General features: G+C 42.5%; 1 protein-coding gene across 6 annotated transcripts in view; it reads right to left on the reverse strand.

Moving 5' to 3' along the window:
* nova1 (NOVA alternative splicing regulator 1) overlaps window positions 1-16,625 on the reverse strand; it is a 28,065-nt gene that overhangs the window by 8,215 nt on the left and 3,225 nt on the right. Inside the window, exons 1-3 of one of the 6 annotated variants that reach the window (XM_037120777.1) lie at window positions 13,321-13,606; window positions 10,564-10,707; window positions 309-475 (exon numbers count right to left, since the gene is read on the reverse strand). In XM_037120777.1, the coding sequence (XP_036976672.1) occupies window positions 309-475; window positions 10,564-10,707; window positions 13,321-13,324 (315 nt within the window). In that variant the 5' untranslated portion in view covers window positions 13,325-13,606. Of the gene's footprint in view, window positions 1-308; window positions 476-582; window positions 726-824; window positions 853-10,563; window positions 10,708-10,952; window positions 11,028-13,320; window positions 13,607-16,625 lie in introns of those variants that run through there. The other 5 variants (XM_037120778.1, XM_037120781.1, XM_037120776.1 and 2 more) reach the window with 5 other exon arrangements.

Raw genomic sequence — 16,625 nt, forward strand, 5'->3', positions numbered from 1 at the left:
CACAAATGGCTGACAGGAAGAGGGATATCTCTCCCTGAGTCAGAGTACTACACCAGCCCCCGCTTTACTCAGCGATTTGTTAATCCCAGGGGTTTAGCCTGCAGCTGCCACACGGCTCTGTCTAGCTATGAAAGACTGTAGGTAAAAATAACCACATACCCTCACATTTTCCTGACCCTATCAGACTGTGGGTCATGGCCCAGAGAACAGTGTAAGACTGGTTACTAACAAACAAGGTGTCCTGGAAGTGAACTGTTACTACCACATGGGGACCACACACCCTCACGGCCACGCTGACTGTATCTCACCTGTTTGACGCGGTCAGGGTTGACAGTGGTCTGTGGCTGCAGTATGCTGACTGGCTCGGGTTTCTGGGCGCTCTGGGGCATTTCGCGGACTTTCTCCGCGATGAAGTTGTGGACACCATTAAGGGCTTCGACTGTACCCTGTATCAGACAGACACGTTCTGTTGTTCCTGTGACGAGAGAGACAAACAAAAGGGATCAGTTACTGTAAAGTGCTCGGAGTGGGTACTTGGCGAGAAGATTTGAGGGATTTGCTAGGGACTGGACCAAACTCTACATTTATATTAAGATGTCTTGGCATTGAAAAATGTTCCTTGACATTTCACAAAGAGACCCAATTACAAAGCTATTCCTCGCTTCCTCCATTTACACAATCAACAGAGAAACAGCTGAAAGAAAGGACTGCGCTCGGTAAGCGAGCCACAGGGGGGAGAAGGATTCCTCTTCAATGATGTAACTCTTTCAGCGCTGTAACACTGAGCCTGTCCTTGCCTTGCGGCTCTAATACACTAAACACACACTGGTTCCTCCTCCAGGCTCCTTTCTGCACCCACACCGACGACCCAACCAGCATTCCGTTGCCATGGCAAAGGGGCCGAGCCGTGGAAACAGGTGACGCAACAGCGAGCCCTTTTTTGCTTGCACAATTTTTAAAACCCTCTACCTTTTGTATTAACCTTTCTGCCTTGCTCTCTTAAGCTTTTCACTGATCTTGAAATGAATAGGACATGTCTCCTGCTTATTTTAGTGAAGGGGACAGTGTCACATTTTCCCTTTGAATTCAGTGAAATGCGTAAATGGGAAAGACCAGCTGATATGGTGATCTTGTCTCTGAGTGTCACTGTTCTACTTCATGGTTGGCATTTCAGTCTCTAATTCAAGTGAACCACAATTTACTAGATTGGGTGACACACATGAGCATCTGTCCTCCTCCTAGCCATGTATCTGCGCTCAGGAAATGCTAAAATGAATCCAGGTAAATTAGTCAAAGTCAGAGCTGATTGGCTTTATGCCACATACATGTCTACTAATGGATTTAAATGGTCAATAGGTCAGTTCAAGCACATCAGGAAAAGCAGTAGGAAACTCTAATTGGGCAAAATGGCTGAAAAAGTACCTGACCTGCAGCTGACCTTATCTCCTTAGTTTCATACTCAAGCTGTTGATGATGGAACATTTCGTAACGCGCAAAGAACATTAAACTTTTGGAGATAGGAGTGGGACAAAATATCAATACAGTAAACGGTATATAGATATTTTTATCAAAACATGCATGGTTCCCTTACAATTTGAGTCACAACCTTGTATCTTTGTGGTGTAAACTTCTGTAAACTTTATTTACACAGATTAAAAAGAAATGAAACTTGAGAAATGTTCTAATTTCATCAGTTTATGGTTAGTTTACACTATAATGATGGCACACATGGACATGGACAAGCTGCTGACAGTGTGTATGATAAAAAGAACTCCTTATACATTGTTTCCTCTCAGTAGGTGTCAAATTCTGTGAAACTGTTCCCTGTACTTTTAAAGGGGTATCCAGTATTCTTGAGTTACTACCTGTCAACTTATTTCAACAAAAAGGGACCAAAATAAACCAAAATACAAGCCCTACTGAAAGTCAACGAAGCAGCCTATGAATGAAACCACCAGGAGCTTTGGAACAAGGTATAGTTGGCACTGCTTGGTGTTACTGCGCTACACCTGCCTGTGTTTCTTGAAGTGACAAAGTGACAGACTCAACCCTGTGAGTGCAGGCACTTGACCTGTTGTAGCCTTTATGTCAACACATTCACTCATCATGGAGTATTTTAACTAATATTTCAAATGATAGGACACAATTCATTATATTAGTCACATGGATGAGGCTTTTTAGGCTTTCGTGCATTCTCCAAAAATCTGAAAATGAATTGGACAAGATAAGCAGTGTTATTTCCTATTAGGCCCATTTCCTGTTATTTCCTGTGGTTTCTATTAATGGCGAGTATGGTGGAGGAAATGGTAAAAGGATATTAATTCTTTTGTGTGAAATTCTGGGGCACATACAGCCAGGATGCAAACACACACACACACACACACACACACACACACACACACACACACACACACACACACACACACACACACACACACACACACACACACACACACACACGCACGCACACATACACACAGACAAGATAAAATAAGAGGAGGTTGAGACTACTATGTGTGCTGAACTTAATGACACTGGAGGTAAACATAAAAATTGAGGCTAGCAGACACTCGATGCATTTACACCATCATATTCCACTAATAATCAAAAATAATTAGGCAATCAGAGTAAAAATCCATCTTGTGTAACCACCAGTGGAGGAGACTAATCTGATCTGAATATATTTCAGTGAGATCCAGAATGGTTGTGTACCTTCAACCAGATCAACCTCTGAGTGATCCGATAAATAGGGAGTCGTGCCTCATAACCAGGTTAACACTTTGACTGCATGTTCCCAGGTGACATTGTTTCTGCCGGGCGAAAAACATGGCAGTAGGAAAACAGAACTGACCCGCTCTGTGGCTGATACAACTTTTTTGTAGGAACATTAGAAAAAAGAAATACTGAACACTTCGACGGTCAAAAAGGCCCAAAACAACAAGTTCTTAAAAAAAAGCGTATGAAAAGATGAATGGAGGCGGAATACAAGAAACCAGAAATTAAAATATTGTTTCCAGAACACATCGTGGATCCATCATAAAAAGTGTATTAACAGGAGAATGAATGAACTGAATTTTCTCATTAAAGTTGTAAAAAAACATTCGTTTTTTGTTTCGAGCAGATAAGATGCTTCGCAGTTGGTGGAACAATTTCACGCTTGTCAAGAAATCTGCGTATGTAAACACGCATCTTGACGGACTTAAGGGGGCACTAAGGGCATTATGTATTTTGGAGAAGAAATTTAATATTAACAATATTAATTAGGTAATAATACAAACTGAGAAAATATTTATCTTATCATTAACTGAATAAACAAGCTGTTCTGAGAGGAAAAAAAGGTCCCCAGAACAAAAGTGGCAGGGTCCGTCGAAGTAAAACAGTATGGAATTGTGGGAAAAAAAATCATAAAATGGCATAAAAATCTGTCAGTGAGGATTCTTCTCTTCTGGTTAAAAATGTCTTACCCCAAAAATACATAATGCACCTTTAAGTTGGATCTATAATCAGAAAGATTTGAAGAAATATTGTCCATGTAACCACAGCAACTGATTTCACCTTTGTCTGACTTGAATGTATTTACAGCAATCAATCTCTTTGTTTGCCCTTCACCAATTCAACAATTTATAAACTAGGCCATTATGTCCTTAGAAGACATATTGCCTTGAGTAATCATTGCTGTTGCTTCACTTCTCCAATGTTCATTGCTGAATGGCCAGGTCTCTCTACTTTACTTGGTACAACATCCCCAAGTTAAACATCCAAGTCCAGAAAGTGTAATGAACAATGAACTGCTTCCAGGTCAGTTTATCCTCGGGCACAGTCCATAATGTAAGCCTGCTTTTGTCTCAGATGAGACACCAGAAAGAGGATACGAAACCATCTGAATGTTCCATTTTCACTCTCCCTTTTCTCTTCCTAAATTGCTTGCATCAGCCGTTTGCCTTTTGTCTCTCTTTGAGGGTGACAAATTTCATCATAAAGACACTGGCGTTTGAGCTGCGGTAACAGTTAGCTCGTCCTCTTGTTGGCAGGAGGGGAGAGAATTGTGTCAGTGCCCCTGAGAGCACACATCTCAGCCTTCGGCTCTCCCCACAGAGCGCTGACTCTCAGGTCCACTATGTCAATCGTGAAGTCAGAAAGGTTCAGAACTTCCGTCTCGGTCCCTGAGCTTTTCTGTGATGAGAGCCTGCCTCTTCCTCCACATCTTTGTCTGGCTTATTCAGACTGTGAGCATGCCACACATAAAGTATCACCCATAATTACTGTCATCACATCAGCAGATTTTTAAAGTAATTATTCACACTACAAATTGAGCTGAGAGTTTTTTGTTGTTGTTGCTGGAAATCACAGTGTTGAATATATTCATCATGTCACGTTGTTGCCATAAGGCATGCTCTTCTACAATGTAAACACTAAAATGTGGGGATCTTTTGTAGCAGGTCATTTGTATCCAGTAAATCAGAAACAGTCTCCTGGACAACTTTACACATTACATAACACCCTGACCACAAGTTCCCAGCAATCACCGTTGCCATCTTTGAAAACAAACCGTAAACACACCATGCTTATCATGGACTTTTTCTGGCATTTAGTGCAGCGAAACAAGCCATCAAATTTCAGTTGGCTTCATCTACTAGTCTTAATAAACTTCGAGACAGAGCAGTAATGCGTATTTACAGTAAATTACAATTGTGGACAAAAACGGGATACTGTAGGAGCTTTTGTAAAAAGAGATAGCACCATTAAGGGCAACAGTAATGTTGATCTGTCCTCTGTATCGCAATAAAATACTTAGGGTCTTAACTGGTCTCAATAATAGGGACTTTGCTATCAGAAGGAATACTGACATAAAGTGCAGTCTTTCAGGATCTTCCTTTGGAGAACATAAAGACAAGCAAATGTTTGAGGTTGCACATAATCCTTGGTAAAACACTGGCATTATAAGTTAAATAGTCAGCATGGCGATATCCTATTATAAGTCAAGAAATCATTAAACGACCACAATTAGTCAACTGGTTGCTACTAAATCTTTTAAAACTGTTCAAAAGTATATAATTTCCATTTTCTAAAACAGCTGTAGTTTTTAAAAAAAAAATAAATGTCAGGCTCTGCAGATAAGATTTTGACCACACTTCTATCTTTTACTTAGCAACCATCAATCTTTACGGAAGTGAAATACTAAATGATTAATACATCCTTTTAAATACGGGACATCTCCTTAAACTAGCTGCTAGCTCATGCCAACTATTATCCACTGGTGCCTGTTAGCAGCTATGCTAACCAGCTTTAGGGGCCACAGACACCTTGTCCTTTGCAAACACTGTTTAATCAGGAAATTTAACTAGAAAAGAAGAGAAGGTTATGAGGAGTCAATAGGTTGATATGAACGATTTTATTTATCTTGCCCAATGAAACTAGAGTTGGACTGATTAAAGCTGCAGTAAGTGACATGTTCTTATCAAAGTAAGTGTTAAATAGCTCTACATTCCATCAGTAATCACTGTTTAAGAGCTTTTGGTAATTAGCGCCTGAAGAGGAGGTCCTGTTTACACCCCCTGATACCGCTGCACATCCTGTGGTGACATAGACAGGAGGGAGGGCATTGCTAACTGCAAAACGGACAGGAAGTTCGCTGGTTTTATAAAAACTGTGGCTTGTTGGGCAAGATAAATAAAATAGCTCATATGAACCTATTGACTCCTCATAACTTCCTCTTCCCCTCTTGGTGAATTTCCTGATTAAACACAGTTTGCACAGAGCTGGGTATCTGTGGCCACTTAAGCTGGCTAACATAGCTGCTCATAGGGACTAGTGAATAATAGTTGGCATTTTTCTAGCAGCTAGTTTAGGGAGATGTTCCGTATCTAAAAAGGGTATTTTGGTCATTTATTATGTAATTTCCAAAAAGATTGGTGGCTCGCAAGTGAAAATAAAAAAAAATAATGGTCAAATTCTTACTTGCAGAAGCTAACATAATTTGACTTTTAGTCACCAGTATGGGCACAAGATCATATATGTCCTGTATTTCCCATATTGCAACTCAGTATGTCATTTCATTACAACCTCTCTGTCTCCTAAATGCCAAAAAATTCCTTCCACTTCATAATGGAGGCCTTCACTTAAACAATGGTAGTTTCTAAGCCAAAGCTCGGGTAAATGCTCAGCTAACTGATCAGTTAACTTCTGACAAATACAAATGAATTGCACTGGCTGTATGTCTGTTATGTATTTCAACAACACATCCAATATTGTGCCCGCAGATCAGGTAAACAGAGGTTCACTAACACGACAAGAGCACCACAAAGCAGAACAATAGTTAATACAGAGTACTGCAGTGTACAGTGGAGTGGAACAACAACTCTTCCTGGTGACCAACTTTCACCAGAGACATGAATCTGGAGAAGCAAAAGTCTGCATTTTCCATTAGTTTGAAATCCCCACCCATGATGTCATCCTCGACAAAAGTGACACTGTTCTATAGGGAGCACTGGAGAGTATATACTGCACATAGAGATTGAGTTGAAAACGTGCACCTTTGCTGTAGTTTCTTTCTGTGTTCATTTTTGGGAGGAAATACCTTACCTTATACTCTAAGAAACAGTGGTGTTTTCGTGTATGAGGTCACATATTGTGACTGATATTTCAATGATCAGATAATGGAAAGCATTCACACAGTGTTTCTATGACATCACAACGCTCTCATCTGTTCGTGCTGTACAAAGTAATCCAATACATGCACTTGGCTGGAGGCCAGCTGCACGAAGCACAGGGTCTGAAGTTTTGTTTCTAAGTTTATGCTCAAATCGTGAACTCCCACGGCTCTCTGCAGCTGCTTAAATATGCGGGTGTGCGTGAGCAGGCGTGAGTAGGTGTGTATGTATGTCCTGAATGCGCACCAACGAGTAGGTGAACGCATTGCGCGTGGTGCATTTATGGGGGCTCAAGTAATCCAGCCATGCAAGGGTTCAAATGGGTTTAAACCGAATAAGAGAAACAAAAGAAGGCCAATGTGTTAGGAGTGGAGCATGCAAACAAAATTTCTATGATGTCATCTTATCTGGCCTACACACTCACAACTACCAGGAACCGAATCTGGGAGAAACAGTGAGTGGGGAGGAGGAAAGAGGAAACTTGGCGTGTGTTGGAGCAGCTTGAGTACAGCTGGGAGAGGGGTCATGTCCACAGAGAGAGATTGAAACAGGCTATTTCTGGGCCTGCCCCCCTGTCCCCTCGCTCACATACAATCATGCATCATCCACACCCTTCACTATCTCCGCTCATCCATCTCCGTCCGCCACAGCAGGGCCCAGTTGTACAGTCCCCATCAGGACCTTTGAATTCATGGTCTCATGTCTTACACTGACGGATGGGAGACGTGAGGTGGGTGGGAGTCTCAGACTGAGCTATCACACAGGATTGCAGAAGAAAATGGCTGCATCGCTTGTTGTCCCTTGATTTCTCCTGTGTGCAATTGTGCTGGAGTTGGAGTGTGCTCGGGCTGCCGCAGGATGAGAGACGAGGGCGTGAACTGTTTGTAATGGCATTAGCTTGCTATATTAGCACAAATGGCAGCTGGGTCAACAATGAAAAACAAAAAAAAAAAGGTACGCTTGATAAATCTAACATTCTGAAAGGTTCGCCACTAAAAACTAAGGGCAGGATTTTTTTTTTATTAACATTTGTCTGTTGCTGTTACAAACTTCACAGCACAGTCACCAGGATAAAATGTTAGCAGTTAACATTTCGGCAAACCACAGATGTGTTTAAATTTGGAAGTGTCATAGTGTACATAGCAGATAAGCACGTCGACAGAACATATTATATGATGTTCCCATTACATGTTCACGACCTGATTTCATGTCTGGAGGTGGAGGGGATGGTGGTGGAATTGTGACCACAGTTCAAGACTGCGTTTCAACATTTGTAAATGTGAAACTCCTGGATATTAGAAGGGGACCTCAGGAGAATTGCCAGCCTTGTTTGTGGTGACAAAAACAAAAAAAGAGAGATTTTTGACAAGACCTTGGGACATTTGCAGCCGTGTTTGTGGCAAGATTAATCGAGTCCGTGACGATAGAAAATAGGAAAATTAAACCAAAAGAAACGACAGTTGCAACGTGAAGAAGCGTTAAGTTTCGAAGAATCTGTGATTTGGCAGAAATGTAGCTACACTGCCAACATTTATTGCGGTGGTTGAACAGTCACCAAGCTGCCCATACTCAACTAGCGACAACTGACTTCTACTGACTTCTCAGACAGCGGCACTCTCAGCTATTGTGTAGTGTACAGTAGCAGTCGTTTCATTTTACTTGTGTGGGCCAGATCAACCGCCCAATCAAATTCTTGCCAGCACCCTCTCCCTGAACTCCTCTTCTCACTCATCACGATAATGAGTAGGGGGATGGGCTGAGCAGGTGGTGGCCTATGAACACATCCACAATCGGAAAAGAGAGGAGTAAGGATACAAATTCACTCCTTTCATTTATTCCAATGCCAAATAAGCAGCCATAATTCATTTGCTTTAACATAGTTGGCGTCACTCGTAGAACATTTTGAGCCGTGCCCTCTGAACACGCTTCCTTTCATCGTGGCTAACAGAAACATGGTGGGGGGAAAAAGTGCAGGAAAAATATTTGCCAGCACATCTTATTTCCCTCTCCCCCCAGTGCAGTAATTCTCTGCCACGGTTCAGTCGGTCCAATATATCACATGCAACTCCCAGCAGAACGAGTCAAATTCAAACCATGTTGTGCATTATATGGTAGTGTGTTATATTTTCTGCCTTAAATAATAAAGACTCCTTTTCAACGGTAATTTCAGAGGTCACAGGCCATATATTCAATAATGAAGGTGGCCATTATGATGGAAAATTGAGCTCTGGGGAGCAATTTTTCTCTGTCTTTGCCATTTTATACCGGAAGTTGCTTAAGGCAGTCAGAGAACTGACCGTGAGCCCAACACTTTGAAAACATCTGTAGTATTTATTTTGTGCAGCTCATATTGTACAGGTCATGTGCTCCGCCACCAATTTCCTGTCTAAACAGGTAATTATGTTCTTAATATATATTCAGTCAAAGGTACACTACTACACAGGGATTATTTGCTTACATCAGTTATCACAGAAAACATCTGGACCTAATAAGCAGCTAGACGCTCAGCACCTGTTATTTTTCAGCAGGTTGACGCCTCCTCTGAGGCATGAAGGACAAAAACCCAGACTCCTCTACAACTCAGCCGTTTGGGTTTGGAGGTTAAGACGGTTCGGCTCTGACCTCCATGTGATAAGGGTCACCGAGCTGCATAGGCGCCCTTCTTCTGTTACCAATTTTTGAGTGAGACTCTTCAAAGCAATTAATGCCTTCGATGGATGCTGCGTCACAGAATTTGTGCTCATTTCTGGGGGGAATAAAATGGCAGCCCCATGCATTTTTTTTTTTTTTTTCTCAGACAAGTATGACGGTTCTTGTCATGCAACTGTGAATGGGAGGGCTGTCGCAAATTCAATTCTAAAACAAACACTGATTGAAATAAGTGTTCAATTTTTGTTGTAGAAATCGAAAGCACAATCAGCAATGCTCGCAGTATTTTTTTCTGTTCTCCACCACTGTCTTCTAGTGTGCATCCAACATGCATCCAAAGGAAAAGAAATAACACTACAAGGACGACATAGCTAGCTTCCCTGTAGCCTGCAGCTGCACTTCCAGACACGTATCCTATGTGCATTGGTACCAGAGGAAACTCCAACGGCATTGGAGATGTTGGGTTTACTTTCCTTGACAGAGATCCTTTAATGATTCGTTTGGGAAGAGGGTTTACTTGGGACAGATCTGGGAAACCAAACACTCAATTTTCTTTGTTCAATTCAATCTTTTGTTGTTTATTGCTCAATCCCTGTAGCGTGATATTTTTTATTGAACTTATTTCGGTGAAATCATTTGAACTTGCCAAGCCCTAACCTTCAAAAATACACCAGGGTGAAGTCAAGCTTGAGTAATTTTGAGAGCTGTCTGGGCATAAAACCAATGATCTGTTGATTTTGACAAATCCAGATGCGATAGTCTAACAATGGCAGAGCAGTCAGCTGAAAAAAAAAAAAAAAACTGTCCAAAACACAATCGAAAAATGAATCGTGACATTAAAACGATATCCGGATTGTGGATTTGGAGAACTGTGACACCCCTAGTAAATACTGTACAAAGAAATGTAAAACCTGCTATCCAAGCAACTTAACTGAGGCCAAAATTGAATGCTGCATCTGAGATCTGTAACATCTACATGCATGTTTAGTCCTTCAAGAACATCACAATGATCAAGTTCAAAGTGTTTACGATTGATGTGTGATTACAATTGACTGCATTTACTCGTGGGAAGCCAAATGAAGAGGACATATCAAATTGCTTTCTTGTACCAAAGCATCACTCCTTCACATGGGTAATGAGTCAACTCCTCTCATATATATATATATATATATATATATATATATATATATATATATATATATATATATATATATATATATATATATATGCTCATCCAATTTAATTACTAAGTGCCCATTCTTACCTGGGTAGAAGTCTTTGGATTTGGACAGCTTAATGGTGGCACCCGTCTCTTTCTGTAGTTGTACGATGGTCTGGCCGCCCTTGCCAATTATAGAGCCGGCTGCATAGCTGGGGATCAGCACCTTCAGGAAGTACTCACCCTCCTCTGGGGGGAAGACACACAAAGTGGTAAAGGGTCAGATCTCGTAAAGTAGCTCTGCACATCATCATATACACCATACTGTACCAACACCCAAACCCCCACTACCCTGAACAAGCAAAACTTCACAATACATGACTGTGACACATATGGGGGAAGGCAATAATAACACATTCATGTGTCTCGTGAAGGGGAGGTATCCGGGATGAGCATTTGCCTTCCGATTTCTTTGTAGCTTTCAGTGCATTCACATTTTATCAGAGATTGGTGACATGTTCTGTGTCCTGTCCCAGATTTCTTGTAGAGTAAATGATGACCTCCTTTCCAGTTTGCAGAGGTCTAATTTTAACTGTTTTCAAGGAGGTTTAGCAACCTCTGACTAAATACAAAGCTAGGTCCGGTGTTGCTAATCATTCTCCACACATGAATAAAGGCGGTCGAATTAACAGTCCAATCAGCATGCAAAATGTCGCCTGTGTTTTCTGAGGAAGCAACTGACACATAGGACTAAATGCAAACACATGAAGTCATTATCCATGCAGTTCATGAATGCCACTGCAGAGTGATCCCTCTTAATTAACAGACGTTAGAAGGACATATGGGAACCAATCCCACAGATTTGTTCAAAGGCTATACTGCCAAGATGGTCTAAATCTCCTCCATTTTGGAGGGGGTTTCTGTGGCTTACGGTGGCTTGTAGCAGTCAGTGATTGACAGCATGTCAGTTTGAGGAATCTGCAGCCGAACATGTTTCTCCCTCACAGTTTGGAAAGTTCTTTCCTTACAATGCTAATTAAGAATTAATCAGCACCAAAGTGGGCAAAGTGTGTCTGTCCAAGAAAACCCTGATCACATTCAGTGCGCTAATCTAGTAAAAAGCAATCAACCACATATTGAGTATGGACCTGAATATAATTAAAGAATATGCCAACAATGCATCCAAAGTATTATATCTATAGATGTGGAGTGACTGCGATTCTCCACTGAATTCCAAGTATTATATGGATGACATCATGGGAAACACTTGGTACAGGTGCGATCCGAGCGCTGATACCAATAATCCCCCCCTGCATGCTGATTTCGATGCAATGACGTCATGTTCGATCCTTTCCAGCTGCCTCAAGGGTGACGTCACTCAAGCGGGCAGAGATGTAAAAACGCACTGTCCATCTTTGTAGAGCGAGATTTTTGCAATACGTTTTGAGGCGCAGTACGATACAGATCGACCGTGATGCCAAAGCCTCACGGTCCGTCACCTTGTCACCGCATCCTATGTTTTGTGGAGGGTATCGAATGTGGGGGCTCGACCGGCATGGTTCAGGAGGAGAGACGGATGGATGGATGGATGGATGGATGGATGGATGGAGGTGGACCACCCTGCACGGACACCAACCTGTTGCCTCAGTAATGCACTCATTAGATTCAGATGTGAATGAACATGGCACTGTGACATTAAGGAATTTCACAGCCTACATGTTGGCTCTTCTCCTTATTGCATTAATATGCCCCTCATGTTTCATTCAGACACAGGCTTGTTTTCGTGCACATCACCCATAACCAATGGCTCTGACAAATATACAGACAATGACATGATTGTTAATGGGTTTCACTTTTGATTACGTTTAATTAGATGTGGTTGCGGGGACAAGTCCAAATCCGGCCACATATTTTACTCACATTTACCTGGAAGCACAGACACACAATGAAAGCTAGTGAATATGTCAGGTGCTGGTCAATATGTCATTGTATCAGATAGACTGTCATACTGAAAACACATAACCAGAGATGTTCATCTCTGGCCATTGTGTGATCTTTAGATTTTTGCGCTATATTGCAGTCAGCTCCCTGTTTTTCACACAACGAATTACAACAAAATGACCTTGGTGGAAAAATAAAGATCATGCGTGTCTGACACGGTCACTGTAAAGCTTTTGAGCACCTCTCTCCAATCTCCAGATATCTGACATCGTAGCCACGCACAGAATTTAAATTGAATGATGCTGATTGCAAACATTCAAAGACCTGTTGTTGACAGACAAGCCAAAACCCACTGCGTAACTTTCTGCTCATCTCCAACCAGAGTAAAGCCAGCAGGGGAGGAAGCCACTAAGATTCCCTCCATCGCCCTCACAGCCACGTTTGCTGTCATTAGTCAATAATTAATTCTGTCCTAGTGTCTGAGATCACAGTAACAGGTTTTAATGGCGTCATGTGGTAGAGTAAACATGGCAATCTGTTGCTGCAATCCGCCAGGGAACGGGAGCAGTGGGGCACATTGGGAAGCTGAGCCAGTGGGGTGTTAGTTCAAACCCCTGCCTCCCAATACTGGAAGGATGGCTTGGAGGAAAGACACGGACGCTGAGCCAAATGTGTTTAGTTAAGTCACTCAAGGGGGGTGGGTCAGGAGGAAATGCCTTGTGACCGTCCTCCCTCCTTCTCACTACCCCTCCAAGTACCCATTCTGCATTTCAATGGACTAACCTGCTGCTGACAGGCAGCAAGGACGACTGAACAAAAATGAGCAATAATGGCCAAATGAGGTCTCGATGTATGAAATAGCACGTAGTCTAGCATGATGGATAAATTCAACAAGTCAGACAAAAAGAGTTGTAGGCTTACCCATTCTGAGAATCTGCTGCTTCTCAAGTCCTCTGTCAGATCGCCATCAATGCCGGGGCACAATCTCTAAAGGGGATCTTAACATTAGCCTAGGCATAGGTGCAATGGTAGTGTTGAGGAATGCGGCCAGTCGACTTTTTCACGAGGTCTAATTCATCAGTGGGTGCAGAAAAAGAGATTTCACCGCAGCATCCGAGCCATGCCTGCAGCTGGCCAGAGCCTCAATTGTCTGAGAAAATGCTAATGCAGGCTCTCAGTGTTTTCAGTGAAAGACGGCACGCATTGTTCAAGCCTGCATCGGTTTGAAGGGGGGGGGGTCTTCCCTGCCGCATCACCCTTTTCACTGCTCTCATCCATATTCATCGAGTGGCCTGTCCGTCTGCAGCAGCGCGCAGGACTGACACCTTGCTCGGCCAATGGGTAGCCTCCTCCCTCCGGCACGTCATGTCCCCACCCCCCGATGCCGGTCCCAAAAAATTGAATTTTCTCCCCTACTCCGCCTCTTTTGACGCAGCACTATAAAGTATGGCAGTCCATTCACTCACTTTTTTCAGTGGAAAGTGACAAAGGTGAAGTGGCTGGGGGAACGGGCTTCGGCGCTGAATGGGGAAGCATGTAGAGTGACCTTCAACAGTGGCTGAAGAGGTGTATGGATAACATAAGCAGATGATGAAGGAGGTGGAGGAGGAGTGATCTGAGACAGCGTGCCTTACGCCACCCACCCTCCTTTCCTCCTTTCCCCCACCCCCAATCCCTTAGACGGCCATGTTTGAGAGGGCGGAGGGGCTCATCAACCATTGCAAATGGCAGTGCCGCAGAATGGTGGAGGGGGGTGATGAAGCCAATCACAACGCCTATAAATCTTATACCGAGAGGTATCTTAAGTGACCGAGTGTGTGTAAAAACTGCAATGTGCATGCGTGGAAGAGCCTGCATGTGCACACGGAGAGTCCGGCTTCATTGAATATAGCTTTCCAGGGAACCTGAAAAGAGGAATACTTTTTTTTTTTTTTTTTTTTTCCCCGGCTGCTGATTAGTTTAATCCACAAATCAAACCCTAACACCGTGGCCCGTTTGGTTTTGGAACAAATGCCTTCCAGAAAATTCTACCAGCCTCATTCACTGAGAGATGCTGTAGTATATAGACACAGCCTCCCCGTAGACTCCACTCCCTCTCCCAGTCTATCTCTCCTTCTCTCTCCGCTTTGCTCTGTCTTCATTTCTATCGCTCTCTCTCATTCTCTCTTTCACTGCCACCTGGCAAATTCACAGTCCGCTCACGTCACATCGCTCTGCAAGGGCACCTGTGTCCTTCCCACCAAAAATAAAAAAAAAATACAGCTCGCATTCCTGTGCCAACCTTTCCATTAGCAACATTACGAGATCATACCTAATCCCTCAGCCACACAACCTTTTGCAAGGCACATGCTTGCCAGCAACATGGGCTCAGAGTATGGGTAATTAGAAAGAGAAATGAATGAAAGATGTTCATTTTGAGGAGAGAAGGGCAATGCTGATAAAAGGGGAGTAATTTCCCTCATTCAGTGTCCACGGTCCTTAATGCACAACGAGGGGCTCAGCTTTGAAAGAGCACGGGCTTTCTTCTCTTTGTTGTAACTGCCAGTCATGTTAATGATCAGTTCGGGAGGAATAACTTGATCAATATCAGACGTAGTCGAAGGGTTGGTGATTACAGGGACGGCTGAGGATTATCAGGCTGTCTACTACTACCGCCAGACAGCCTGTGAATTTACAATGTTGCACGTAATGCTTGGAGATAACATGGAAGGGGATGCGATGCTAAAACACATTACACAAAGCACAGGCGGACAAGATATTCATGAAACATCTGGTTGCCGCACTAGTCGTGGCAAGTGATCTTAACGTGCATTTCACGTGTACATACACAGGGAGCTTCTGTTGCTGAGCTCAGTTTGTATGCTGAGCTGCAAATTAGCCTCAGAGATCTGCGCTTTTCTTAAAATGAGACACAGATCAGAATGACCGCAAGATTGGCTGCCTCTGAAAATCTAATTTTGGTGAGCGAGTGCACATGCTAACACCTTGGAGACAATGCTAACTTCTACCTTAAGAATATTATTTGTTTTAAATTAAAATGCCTTTTAGTAAATACTTAAATCAGTTTACCCACATTTACCTCAGGCTTTATAGGCTGTAACAGCATCCATTTTATTGGGAGGTAAGGTGGCATCATTCAGCATTTAAAGACTACCAATTTTGAACTGACAGATTATTTGATTATCATCAGGGCCGATATTCAGCATACTTCCATTTATCCAATTATCTCTGTGTTTTCTGCGTCCAATTGCAGATCAAAATAATTTTAAAAAGCAATATTTCCTCAGATGTGGCATCCTCTCTCTGTCTGTAGTCACCACTCTATGGATTCACTCAGTGTCTCGCCAACAACATTATCTGATTGGTTACATATCTCAAGTAATAGTCTATTGACACTGAATAATCTGAATCTGCAACGTAACTAGTAACTAAAGTGATCAAATAAACGGAGTGGAGTGGATGTGCAAAGTAGCAGAAAATTACAATACTCAAGGAAAGTACCTCAAAATGGTCCTTAAGTACTTGAGTAAATTTTATTTAGTTAAATTCCATAATTGGTTATTCCAGATTGTGACAGTGAGATTTTCATTTTTACTGCAGATGTTTATCTGTTGCTTAATAATACCCCTGTATGGATGTTATGTTACGTATTCTAGCATTTCAGGCAGCATTGGAGGGAACTGCAATACTGATATTGTCATCAGAACAATCCAAAGTGTTATAATATATTTTTAGTGTTCACTAAGTTTTTCCAAACACATTTTCACACCATCTTTCTTTTCGTATTTCCTGGAGCCTGGACAGAAAGATAATGAGGGAGTCTCTGTGCTCCGGCTAAATGATGAGAACCGTCCTCGAAGCAGGAACACCATGTCACTTCTCTGTTCTACAGTCATTTTAGGGGGGGCTAATGGAGGACATATGGGGCCTGAATCTGCACTAAAACACTGTGTGATGGCACAGGGGTCCTTACGCGCCTTGCTGAAATTACATTTCTGAGGTGCAGCGAGGTGCATCAAAGACGCGCCCATGCTGTTAGAAATAGGATATAATGCTACTATCATCGAACGCCGGGGTGTCTGGGACACAAAGACAGACAAAGCACATTTCTGCAACATATGTTGAAAAGAAACGGCCTGTTCTCCGCGGACGTCTAATTAACACTGAGTTCCTGAAAAAGTGGTGAGTCCATATATGAGCTGCAGACCAGAACAATCAGGAGCTGT

The sequence above is a fragment of the Acanthopagrus latus genome, chromosome 13, assembly GCF_904848185.1.
Source record: "Acanthopagrus latus isolate v.2019 chromosome 13, fAcaLat1.1, whole genome shotgun sequence".
NCBI classification, from domain to species: Eukaryota; Metazoa; Chordata; class Actinopteri; order Spariformes; family Sparidae; genus Acanthopagrus; species Acanthopagrus latus.